The sequence below is a fragment of the Triturus cristatus genome, chromosome 4_2 (assembly GCF_964204655.1).
Source record: "Triturus cristatus chromosome 4_2, aTriCri1.1, whole genome shotgun sequence".
NCBI classification, from domain to species: Eukaryota; Metazoa; Chordata; class Amphibia; order Caudata; family Salamandridae; genus Triturus; species Triturus cristatus.
This window is the reverse complement of record NC_140586.1, coordinates 295114013-295126999: the sequence shown is the minus strand read 5'-3', so window position 1 is coordinate 295126999 and position 12987 is coordinate 295114013. Positions and strand designations below refer to the sequence as shown.

General features: G+C 44.3%; 1 protein-coding gene across 1 annotated transcript in view; it reads right to left on the bottom strand.

The window, feature by feature from the left end:
• CACYBP (calcyclin binding protein) overlaps positions 1 to 12987 on the bottom strand; it is a 65111-nt gene that overhangs the window by 16346 nt on the left and 35778 nt on the right. The window contains exons 2-3 of the mRNA XM_085601591.1: positions 6680 to 6890; positions 3614 to 3710 (exon numbers count right to left, since the gene is read on the bottom strand). Of these exons, the coding sequence (XP_085457717.1) occupies positions 3614 to 3710; positions 6680 to 6890 (308 nt within the window). The remainder of the gene's footprint in view (positions 1 to 3613; positions 3711 to 6679; positions 6891 to 12987) is intronic.

Genomic DNA, 12987 nt, shown 5'->3' with positions numbered 1-12987 from the left:
CTAATGAATACTATCACAAAATGTGCTGCATTACGCCACATTAATTTGCCTTTTCTTGCTGTATAATTTACTGAACCCTGCCGCATAATTTGGCCCTCTTCTGCCGCATAATTCCAGTGGCCCTGACTTATGTAGGGTTTAATAGACAACGTTACTCAACATAAAACAGCAATACAGGCCATATGAATAGAGCACATGATAAATGGACATTTCTTGGTTCACTTATAGCAGTGATGTCATGGCACCAAGGTATATAAACTTACTTTTGACAGATATCAATGCAGTACAGTCTATTATATTAATAAACACATGGACAAAATTCACCCATACTGCATGGTCAACCTGGATTTTTTATACCTTTTGCTGGAACCTATGTTGAACTTTTTCCCTGTTGAATAGTAGTAAAGTGACTTTACTCCCCCCCCCCCTCCCCCCGATTATGGTTTAATTTGCATATTCATCCGTTGAGCACATTTAACTTGCCTGCAAGACCCTAGCAGGGCTCGAAAGATCCTAAAAATGTTACTAGACCTGCAGGTCTAGAAACGTTAATAATCTGCCCGTCCTAACCGTAATGTACTTGACCCGTGAACTGGTCTCAAATTGTGTGATCCCAGGCAAGTATTTTGTCTTATGGTGCCGCCTTTTTCTCATCATCACATAAGAGAGCCTCTTCAAATATGAAAGTTCACTATGTCTGCTGTACAAAAAAACTTTATTTACTAGACTAAATGGTTGGTACATGTATAGCAAGAGGTCGAGCCCATATATAGGGTACAAATGATCCCTGACTTGCCTCTTAGATCACTAACAGCATTGTCATCTGGGCAGCAGCAGCAATAATTCCCAGTTCATGTTTAAAAACGTACTTTTTATAAATAGATTACCAAAAGAATGATGTAGAAGTGCACTGTCATTTGCAGATAGCATATTTTCCGTTGAAATGCCCACAAAACATTCTCACTAACATGTAGTTTTACTAATAGTGCATAAACAATGTTTGGGAATTCATTTTTAGCAAAAGTATTTCATATTTGCACATCACCAAGTAAATTTCCTAATTTATTTTGATCCTATAAAATTATTGTTTTCACAGAATTACACAAACAGGTCTTCCTAACTAGTGAAATATATTTGAAATGTTGAACAGTTCACTTAGCTATTTCAGTGTTGTGTTAGAAAAAAGGCTGACCTCTTACAGCCTCTATTTAACATGCTTGACACATATTTACTTTACAAAATACTCTAACTTTAGTCACAGAAAGAAAACTAAATGTAGGAAGACAAACTGAATTTTGACCTCTGTCTCTGAAAGCCAGCAAATGTGAGAAGATAAAACTTAAAGGCATTTTTATTGTTCTTTCACATTGTGAGCAATAAAAATGCCTTTAAATCTTGTTATCTTGTCACATTTGCTCTGCTTTCAGAGACCAAGGTCAAAAATTAGTTTGTCTTTCTATATTTACTTAAGTTAGAGGATTTTCCACTCACCCAAAGGGCGAGTAGTCCCTGAAACTAGCTGGGCCTGAATAAATCTTGCTCGACAATGCGAGTGGATTTTTCGGGCCCTGTCTGGTATATGGTGTAAAAAGTGCACCCAGAGCCTAAAAGTTAAAAGTCATTTAAAAAGACTGTAGCAACTATTGTGCCATCCACTACAGTGGCAACGCAAACATGGCCTTGGGCCTACCATTGTAACCTCACTTCTGCAGTTTAAACCTGCAATGCAAAATGTTATAATATCCCTTTGACCCAAAAAAAACAAGAAGAAATATTAGTACGTCACTTCTATGTAAGCCTTGTAGCCCAACAGGTAGCGCATGTATATTAAAAGGTAGGGCATTTATAAAATTAATACTGCCATGTCCCTATAATGACAGGGCGCTAAAAGCAATTTTCACTGTGGCAGGTCTAGCTCTCCTACAAAACAAGGGTACGGATTAAAATACTGATAACATATCTCATATATAAAAGTAGCAAGAAAATTAAACCACTAGTTGTGATGGGTTTTTGAAAATCCAATTGAGTGGTGAAGTCGGACCTTTAATAAATATTAAGGAAAAGTTGTTTTTAGAAAGTTACTCTTTTTCTCCCAGAACTCTCAGGAGGCTAGTTAGCAAAAACCTATGCCAGCTCTCAGACCTGAATAGGTGTGAAATGACTCCTAGGTGCAAACAGGCTGACCTGAATAGGCAGAGAGGACTCCTCTGAGCTCCACGGAATATGCATGGTAGGGGGATGTGGACCTCTTTCTTGACAGCAGTGTCAAATCCTGCTTGACAGATCTGTTGAGTCACATGTAACGCTTGAGGCATACTTGAAAGGAAGAGAACAGGATGCCAAGACATCTCGCATGGATCTCCTGTTTGGTTGTTGAAGGCCCTTCCTTTGTCCTACCGGACTGGTCTATGGGTTTCTTGTGGGTACAGTGCCTGCTTTAAACTGGACTTTAATGTTAGATGTTGGAGGACACAAGGATTACCACAGTAACCTCTCAACACATACCCTCAGAGCCCAAGATTAGTGTGGCCGAAAATAAAAATACCCGGACTCCTGTCATTTTGGGCTTGTTTGAAGTACGGTAAACAGGGCTACCCTGCTCCCTCTTGTACCCAGGACAAAAAAAGTGTACTCCAAGAGTCAACTGGCTGACCTCTTGTGCAGCTATAGGAAGACAACAAGCTGCAAGGCATCTTTCCCTAAAGTTACCGGCTGACCAATAGCAACTAGATTTAGACAGAACGCAGCTGTTGGTGTCTTACTTCACACCAATCGCATCTCTACATGCCTCCCCTGAGGTCCTGGGGGTCTTAGAAGTGTTCTCCTGTGGTTAACTGGGACTTAAAAGACGTAGTCAGAAGATACCATCTTTGAAGGACGAACCTGGTTGGTGTATCAGACGAGCACTCCATCTCAGTCAACTTGCTTCTAGGCCCCGCTTTAGCACGACCCACTTAGACTACGATTCTTGCCTACAGGTTTCTAGTGTCATTTCCAATTAACGCATTTAAAAATTTGTATCTTCAGATCCCCTTACTGGATTTTTGCTGTTTTGTTCATTAAATGTTGTGCTATTTTTCTAATTCATTTTGGGATTTGTATTGTTTGGCATTTTGACTTTATTACAATTTTGGTACTGCATAAATACTTTACACATTGCCATAAGTGAAGTCTGTCTGCTCTGTGCCAGAGCTAACATGGGACTAAGCCCAGGTTAATTTAGTGACTTTAAAGGTGCACCCTGACAAGAGTTGCCATTACTCTTTGGGGTGGGCAGTCCACCATTCCAAATAATAATCCCATTTCTTACAACATGCATTCAAGTAATAATTTTATTTTTAATCTAAAAGGATCTAAAATTTTAATATGGTTGCAGTATTATTTAACTGTAGAACCTTTTGATGACTTGGCTTATACTTTGTCTCATTGGGCCAATCGAGACCATTAGCTCGGCTGTTCCTAGCCAGCTTGTTTAACAAGTTTAAAGTTGCTTTTATTGCGGTTTGCACTTTAGAACCCTTTTCTAACTATTATGTACCAATGTCCTAAAAACATGCAACAGAGACAAAAAAGGTACCGTTCTGGCAAGCATAAGCTGAACTAATTAACATACTTCTCAGCAAAGTGAATCTGTACGTTTTCCGCTGGGATTTTGTGAACTCCACTCAAGGTGATGTAGATTTTCACAAATGCATTGGATTGGTCCCAGCCTACAAGATAACAAAAGACAATAGAAGAAAAAACACACAATTACAAACACCAAATGGCCATTCATCATGTCTAAAGGTTCCTGGACACAGCATACCCTTTAACTACAGTTCTTTTTGGTCTGGAAATATAATATGCTGGCACACAACAACTTCAAATCCCATTCATTCTACTCATCATTTCTGCATTGTCTTAGCACACACTTAACAAGCAATGCATTGTACTGAATCAAATACTTCCACTTTTGCATTTGGACTTTGTATTAATAGATAAATATATAAGCCATTTAAAACTTAACAAAAAATTATCAACTAAAATGTTAAACAAAAATGATCTTAAAATTAATTTAAAAATGACGGAGACACACTGTAATCATGCATTTAAACAAATGAGGGTTTCTATCAAAATATTATGCTAAATCATTTAATGAAATAGAAATACATTTTGACGTAATTTCGAAAATAAAATATTAAAATTAGAGAAGATTTAACATCCTAATTAGTTTGAATATATAAATCAATTACATGAAATTAAGGTTTGATCCAATTCTATTTAAATTATTTAGAAATAAAACAGAAAACTTGGCAGTAGGAATTGCAAACAATTCAAATATAAACTAAATATAGAATAATCACATTTAATGTAACTTGCATCAAAAAGCAAGCCACTTTATTTTTTGAATTTTTAGTTTCAAATAAATTAAAAGTAGGAAAACAAACGGTGTCCTAATAAGAACGTTAGCTCATAATTTTGTAATTCAAACACTTAAGGTTATCTACAAACTAACTCATGTAAATGAGTTAATGTAATACAAAGTAGTGTCGGTAGAAGTAAATATCATGATCAATAGGTAGAATGGGAAAAAGATGGGAAAAACAGATGGGAGCATACAGAGTGTTACAAGATTGTGGATAACGATAGGATGAATAGAAAGAGAATAGTTAGCACAGGACAATGCTCTAAAGTGAGTAAGAAAAACAGATAATTGAAATTATATAGCGCGTACTAGCCCCGACAAGGGGGAAGCACTTTTCGCCCAGTAGCATGCTACTACGTAACCCAAAAAAGATTAGGGGTAAATCAGTATAGAGAGATATGAAATTAATTTGAGCGGTGGATATGCGAGTTTGTCATTTAGATTGAAAAGGGATAGAAGAGGGAAGGGTTTGCATTTATATAGCGCTTGCTACCCGAGAGGAGGTGTCGAAACACTTTTCGGCAGGCATCACATTACTCCGGAACCCAAACAGGATTAGTGGGTAATTAGTATATGGAAATATGAAATTAATTTCAGCAGTGGACATTTGAGTCTTTTAGCTTGATTAACATAGACATAACATGTGTATTTGTAATGCGCACTTTCACCCAAAAGGATATCTTAGTGCTAAATAACTGATGTTTATTGTTATCAAACTCAATGGTACTCATTTTAATTGATTGAGAAGTATAGTGGAGGGGTAGAAGAGGGAAGAGTCTAGAAAGTGTTTTTCTAGAAAGGGTTTAGAAATTGTTTATTTATTTTTTGTGAGATCATAGCAGTAGGAGGAGGTTTGGGATGGATAATGGGGAGATGGAGAGGGGAGAATGAGTCTGAGGGAAGAGCTTAGAAAGGCGTGTTTGATAGATCTGAACAGTAAAAGTGGTTTGAGATGATGCAAGGTGGAGTAGAGGAAGGAAGAGTATAGAAACGGTTATTCTGGGGATCATAGTAGTAGAATGCAGTTTGGGATATTTTGTAGATCATAGTAGTAGAATGCGGTTTGGGAGGAGTCAGAGCGCAGGAAGTGGATATGGAGAGAAGTACAGGGTAGCGCATTGAAGATGCTGAATTAGAAGAAAAGTAATAAATACAAAAGATACACTAGAACAGGGAAGGTTTATATGTTTAAGGAAGATAATATATGTAGATTTAAGTTGCATGTAATAAACTCAGACTTTCAAGTATTGCTGTACTTTAAGCTAATTTGTTTTTATAATATTTTTTGTAGTTCAATAGTGAAGCAATTGTAGATAGTTATGATAAAGATTAACTTATTTAAGCAGTAGTCTGTATACATGTTAAACACAGAATAATATAACAATAAGTAATATGTGCATTTTTTAAGCAGAGCTAACAAATTATTATACACATTTATACAAAGGAGTACACATATGCAGGTACACACATATAGTGCAAATAAATACTGATCTACTCAGGGATATGGTGTATATTTATGTTTGATATTGTGGTAATGTGGGGTCATTATGGACCGGTGCAGCGTAAGCTTCCTTCACACACAGAACAGATGATAAAATAGATTGTAAAATATAGCTGTTCAAGCTCTTTCATGGAGCACTGACCTTCACCTCCCCTATGCTTATCAAATGCCCCCTCCCCTGGCTGTGTGCCCTACTCCCCCATCACAGTTAATATCGGTCGCAGCCACTGCTTAGCCAAAATAAGGGCCCATCTGCCCCCCCTTCACTCCCTTCCCCGACTCAGACAATGAAAAGGCTGTACAACATCAATACGGTAGAGCGGAGAAAAGAAGAATACATATGGGAAGGGGTGGGCAAGAAAGCAAATGAACCAATGAAGACGAAATACTGGAGTTTGACACCATAAGCTGAGCACTGTGCAGAAACCAAGGGTACTTTAGATGGGAAGATACAAGCAGATGAGTTTAGATGAAGGACTGGAAACTCAGCCATAACGCTAAACATACAGATATCCTAACCAGCATCTGATTCCAGAGTCTTTGCAAAACCATTCCTCTGATACCTCAAACCCCTGCATCCCATTTTCTGGGAATCACTCCAAAGCAGATTTTTGCAGCATGAACGTGTAAGCCATTTTGTGTACACAAACACCACGCTTGTAACGCCAACTCCTTAGAGTACCACACAAAGGAAGCAGATAACATTTGCAACATCACATCTCTCTCTATCAGCACAATACTGCCCTCACTAGAGATCGCAAACTCTTTAGTACCATAATTGTTGATCTTCACAGTATAGCCAGAGCTAAGTGGCCCCACAACAGTAGCAGATTTCGTAAGCTCAGAGGCCTCCTTGGCTAACTTCTGGTTGATTTTGTTAAGTTCGGTCTCCAGCCTCCGCTGCTCAGCAAGCAGGACTTTGCACACACGTTGCCGGGATGCTTTCAACAGCAGATCTTTAACTTCCTCCAGGTCTTTACGTAGCTTGGGATGAAAAAAAGAAAAATAGCGATTACAGCCTAGTAACAAAACTTTTATTGTTTTACATTCCTTTATTTACTTAACATGCAAGCCACTGTCTTCCTTTCTCTTTGCCCGTTTTATTTCTAAAGCACTTTCTCTGCATATCAATTCTTTACACTTTTTTGCATGCCATTTCATCAGCATCTACATATGTGATGTCATCATAGTGCTCTCAAAATAGCATAATGAAGGGAGACAAGAGTTAAGGGTGGTCCACTGTAAAGGGAGATGGGAGAGCCGACTGATGAATGGAAACCTCTGTCTCAGGAGGTTACACTCAGATCTTGAAACTCACTCATCCCTAATGTGACAGTCATAGGCACGTTTCCCATTTCAAGCACACCCAGTGATGACCTCTGATCTTGGGTGTTTAAAATTGTGGTTTTTAGCACTGATTTTTAGGATATTAATGATATATTTTGATCGTTTTTGCTGCCATTTTATGTTTTTTTAAACTTCTACACTTTAGTAGCGATTTTTTTTTTTTTAATTAAAATGTTTTATTACAAACAATAAAGATCTGCATGTACAAGTTTCATCTGCAAAACACTTCAATACAGTTATTTCATTACATTTAGCGATATTCGACTTCACAACTACTCTCACTATCATTACATATCATCCTCTGAGTCATTGTCTCAGGGGGATACATATCTCTCCTCTATACATATTCCATTTTCCCCATATTCTACTCCATTTTTTTGGGGCATTTCCTATTAACAAACGTGGCCTTATCTGCCACCATAGCAGCATCCATATCATTACTCCATTGCTCCGCAGATGGTATATTTCCGGCCCTCCACTTTTGAGCAATGTTCCTTTTGGCTATCATCATGCCGGTCGTTGCCCAGTGTTGTTTGGCGTGTGTAAGGTCCGTAGGCCCCCATGCATTTAAAAGACAGCACCTGGACTCCATCGGGACTTGTTTCCCTGTTACCTCTGCAATGATCCCCAGCACCGTCTCCCAGTACGGTCTCAGTTTTGTACAGTCCCACAATGTGTGGTAGAAGGTGCCCATGTCCCCATACTGCCGTAGACAACTCGGGTCAATGGACCTTCCCATCTTATGTAGAACTACCCTGGTAGAGTAGGACCTATGTAATATTTTGAATTGTACCAGCCGTAATTTGGAGGAGATTGCCACCTCCTTAGGCGACGCCAGTGTCTCGCCAGTCCGGGTCATCCATTTCTCCCACTTTTAACTGCCAGACTTCCCTGAGTCGGTCAAATGGGTCCGCTCGGTTATTGATGTTTTTTTTTTATATGTTAGTGAAGTTGCTCGCTTGTATAAGTGGTCTGTAAGTAATCGGTCTTCTAGGGGGGACTACTCTGGGAGAGTCTCTGCCGGAGGGAGGACTGCCTCTATGGCATGTTTGATTTGCATATATCTAAACTGTTCCCTTGGAGCCATTTTGTGCTGGTCTTGTAAATAAGCTAAACTGACCACCTTTCCACTACGCCAAAGGTCCCCCAGCCAGGAGATTCCGATTAGGTCCCAATTTCGAAACCCTTTGCTGTTACCCAATGTTCCCAGTCGGCCTGTGTCCCATAGGGGCGTGTGCTGTGTAAATCTACCCATCCATCCCAGGTGTCTATTAACCGTATGTCATATACGAACAGTATGCCTCGCTGGGCCCAGGAGGCCATTGGTTCTACTTTGGGCGTAAAGCGCTCTATTAACCCCTCCAACCCCCAGGGTCATCCTGTCTAGATGATATGTGGGATCCGTGTCTGGAACGTGCACCCATTGGTTAATTACCGTGAGTTGCGAGGCCCAGTAATATGCCTTTATGTCTGGCAGGGCTATCCCGCCATCATACCAACTCCGCGTCAATTTGTGTCCAGCTATTCTGGCCGGTTTCCCGGCCCATAAAAGGGCTACCACTTCTGAGTTCACCGCTTTTAAGTATGTGTCGGGGACTGGGTATGGTGTGTTGTGTAGGACATATAGGAATCTGGACAGTGCCATCATCTTAAAGAGGGCCGCTCTGGCCAGCAATGTAAGCGGTAGTGCCCTCCAATGTTTGGTGTCCCGTTTCAGTCTTTGCAAGGGGGGCTGTAGGTTGAGGGTAAAAAAGGAATCTTGGTCTGAGGTAATATGAATGCCCAAGTACTAAAACTATCCCTGACTAACTGGACTTTACAGTCTCTCGGCAGCTGTGGGGGTGGGGATTCATGCATTACGTATAGGCGATATATTTTTAGTAGCGATTTTTGGCGCAGCCTGTTACAGACCGCCTCGCTGCCCCTTCTAGTGGACTCAACTCATTGGTGGCAGGGGGTTCTTTCTCCCATCCCGTCTGCCGTCTTTACTGCGCCAAAGAGTGGAATAGGTCAGCTGTCTAGCACGGACTTCGGGTTTCCAATCGCACATACAAAACAGGCCAATGCGCATGGGCGGCACCAAGGGCCAGGGATGCTGGCCGGGTGACACCGGAGAGTAAGCGACTCCCAAGAGGACTTAATGAGCTGGCTTCCAAAAGGGGGAAAGTGGGTCTGTGATAGCTCTATTCCTACTATCACACTGGCTCGCAAATGTTCTCACTGCAAATGGAACCCAAAGCTAGCTTTGGACTCTGGAATGCCTTCCCACAACTGCAAGGAAATACATAAGGCTAAAGGGGACATGACTCAGGAAAAGCTTCTATGTTCCCTGTTGAACGCATGGTCGATGGTCAAACCCAGTACTGAGATACATGAACTGATTGTAGATTTGGAATTAGCCCAAGATTCAGTCACAAATAAACAGTCTAAGGAAGATTCTAGACCATAATTAGTAGAAGCTACCCCTCCAGGATATTAGATTGTCAGACTTGATAGTGCCTCTCGCAGAGGAAGGGGGGAGGGAGCTGGCAATCATTTCAATAAACTTTCTGAGCTGCACCTTGCAACCTATTAGCTTTGACTTACAAGATGACTGTAAGATAGCGCAGTTTAGAATTAAAGCTAATAACAAGCTTCTCTTTTTTGGGCTTTTGTGAATCGTCACCCTGGCTCTCGTACTCAGGATATTGAGTCCTGGGACCAAATTTTTGAACCCTTCATTGCTGCACCCTAATTTGACCATTTTAGGCAATTTTAATCTTCATTTGGAAGATCACAAAAGAAAAGATGTTAGTACATTTTTAGAACCGATTAACAATTTTTGGGTTCTCCCAATTGGTTAACTTTCCCACTCATGCGGCTATCCATGCCCTTGATGCAATTTTTCTGAATCACTCGGTCTTGAAGCCAGGAAATGACCTTCTGTTTGGTTGGTCGGACCTCCTAGCAATTACCTTTACCCTTGAATTACAAATGGAAGTATGGATACAGGGTAAGCATATATCCTATAAAAGTTGCTGTAAAATCTCCCACATAGATCTGGAAGCAGCCCTAGATGAAATAATGATAACAAACATCATTGCACATGCTCCCTCGCCAGAGGCTTTTAACACCTGCTGCCATTGATCAAGTGGCCCCACTCAAATCTAAGACGGCCACGATATGGAAAAATACCCATTGTAGCTTCATGTATACAGAAAACACAACAAAAATGGATAAATATTGGGGGCGTGGCCTGCAGCCAAGGAAGATGGCCGCACACTAAGTGAGCTGCGCTAGCAGACCGAAGCGAATCGCCCCAAATCCGGCATAATCCGTTGATATAAGGACACCTACCAGCAGGCAAGGCTGAGGGGAAGTGGCGGGCAGCATCGGTGTTGTCCTCGGCAGCCCGCGAAAGGCCGAGGGCGTTGTGACCGGGACGGCACTTGCAGAGACGAGAAAATGGCGCCCGCTGCCTTGAAGTGATCGGAGACGGCGGCAAAGACTGAATAGCTGCGATGCTGTGGAGGGTGAAGCGTGGCGGTCGGTCCAGAGGACAGCGAGGCGTGGGTGCTCCTTGCCGGCGACTGTGGTGAGCGGAGTGCGAGCTTTGGAGGCCGTGTCGTTGGGCTGCCTGAGCCGAGACTGCACTGGGAAGAAAATGGCGCCTGTGGTGTAGATGGCGCGGACAGTGATCTGCAGCAAGGCCCGGTGAGCTGCGAGCGGGCGGCTGCGGGGCGGTCCGCTGGCCGTGCTGGTGCACAATTTCTGAAGACAGTTGAGGCGTGCCCTGAGGAGCGCCCCTATACCTGGTCTGGCGGCGGGGCCTGCGGCCCATGGGGAGACGGGGGCCCGCCGGCACTTCAAAGGCCTGGAGCTAGTGGACAGAGAGCAGCCTGAGCGCGGTGGCGGTAAGAGCGCATGGGCTGGCCGATGGAGTTTGCAGTCTGCAAGGAAGTGCTACCGGCGAAGACTACAGACAAGTGGGGGCAGAGGCAGATACGCGCAGGAGCGGGGCTCGGAGTGGAGGGCCTAGCCTAGGCCCCTGTGCCCTCACACCGAGACTGGTTTGTTCGCCCATTGCCTAGGGCGTGTATTGGAGCTGTGAAGCCGTGCACGATACCCCGCTTCGGGGTGCGCAGGGAGTGAGCGGCGGGGCTGCGCCGAGGGCCACTGGCGCACCCCAGACTAAATTGGGGCCACTCTGGTGGGCGTTCCTGGGTCCCCGTGGGGTCGCCTATCGTTGGAGCCGGCATTGTACCAGGAGGCACGGCGCAGGACAGTATTGCCTTCGGTGGAGTGCGTGAGAAGAGGCGCTCGGCCGGCGGTGTTCACTGGGGCGTCGGGGAGCCCCGGAGGTGCCTGGGTTGTACAGGCCTGCGTGTCAGCGCATAGTGGAGTGGGGCCCCGGATGCAGTGGAGACAGCGCCGCGGGTGGCTTGGCCGCTGCTCGACCCGGGGTCTGGTCGCAGGACCTGGGATCTCCTACTAATCTGGTCTGGGCGGCCCGGGCGCCTGGTGTACCGTCTGGATTACCTTGGCGGGGCTTCCGTCATGGGCCGCAACAGGTTGACAGAGCAAGCCCAAGCCAATCAAATCGATAAGTACACAGTGGCAATGGGCAGCAAGGAGGGCCAGCATGGCGCGAGTCAGCGCAGTGGGGTGGAGGATGACGAACCTGAACCGTCGCTCCAAGACATCATGCTAGCGATTAAGGACATGCGTGGCACGATGGAGCCCAAATTAGACTCAGTCATGGAGGAGGTTAACTTGCTCCGTGCGGATTTCCGAAAGATGTCAGAAAAGTTGGCGGCAGCGGAGAGCGGCATTGGGGATTTGCAGGCCAAAATGAAGAGGATGGAGGAGCAGGTCGCATCCCTCACCAAAAACCAAACGAAGATTATGGCCCGCCTGGAGGATCAGGAGGGTCGGGCCCGACGCAATAAACTCCGCATCGTGGGGGTTCCGGAGGGATTGGAGGGCCCGTCCGTGGACTGCTTCATAGAGGACGTGATCCTCAATCACCTAAAGCCGAAACGTCTCTCCAACTTCTTCTCAGTTGAAAGGGCCCACCGTGCGTTGGGGGGGGGGGGGGTGGAAAGCCTAAGCCTGGGGCGCCCCCACGCACCATAATAGCCCGCGTCCTGAACTATAGGGATCGTGACTGCTATCCTGCAGGCATCCTAAGTGTCTGGGGATCTGCGGCTGGAGAACGCCACCATTCGCTTCTACCCCGACTTCACGGTGCACGTCCAACGGCTCCGCAGATCCTTTGAAGGGGTCAAGAGAGCCCTTCGTGACCACGGTGTGAAATACATGAAGTTATTCCCGGCGTGCCTCAAGATTATGGACGGCGAGAAGGCATATTTTTTTGACTCTCCAGCAGAGGTGAACGACTGGATGGAAGGCTGGCGAACAGTGGGCCGTCAAGGTGGTCCACGGAGATCAGCCTCTAATCGCATTGGTCAGGAGGTCCAGGCTCAGCGCACTCCGCCACGAGAGCAGAGAGAGAGCGAGCAGGCTCCTATAAAGTGACTGTAGAGGCTCAGGGTTGCACGGGGTGCTGGCTTGGAGAAGATTGGGGGGTGACTTGTCTGGGTATTCTCTTGGATGTTGGGCGGGTTACTATCAGGCGAAATGCCTGTCATTTGTCTAAAACTACAAGGTTGCGGTTTACTAGTTTTTGCCTGGGCCGGTAGAAGGTCTTGACATCCAGGGTCGGGAGGGAGGGATGGGTCCGGGGGGGGGGGGG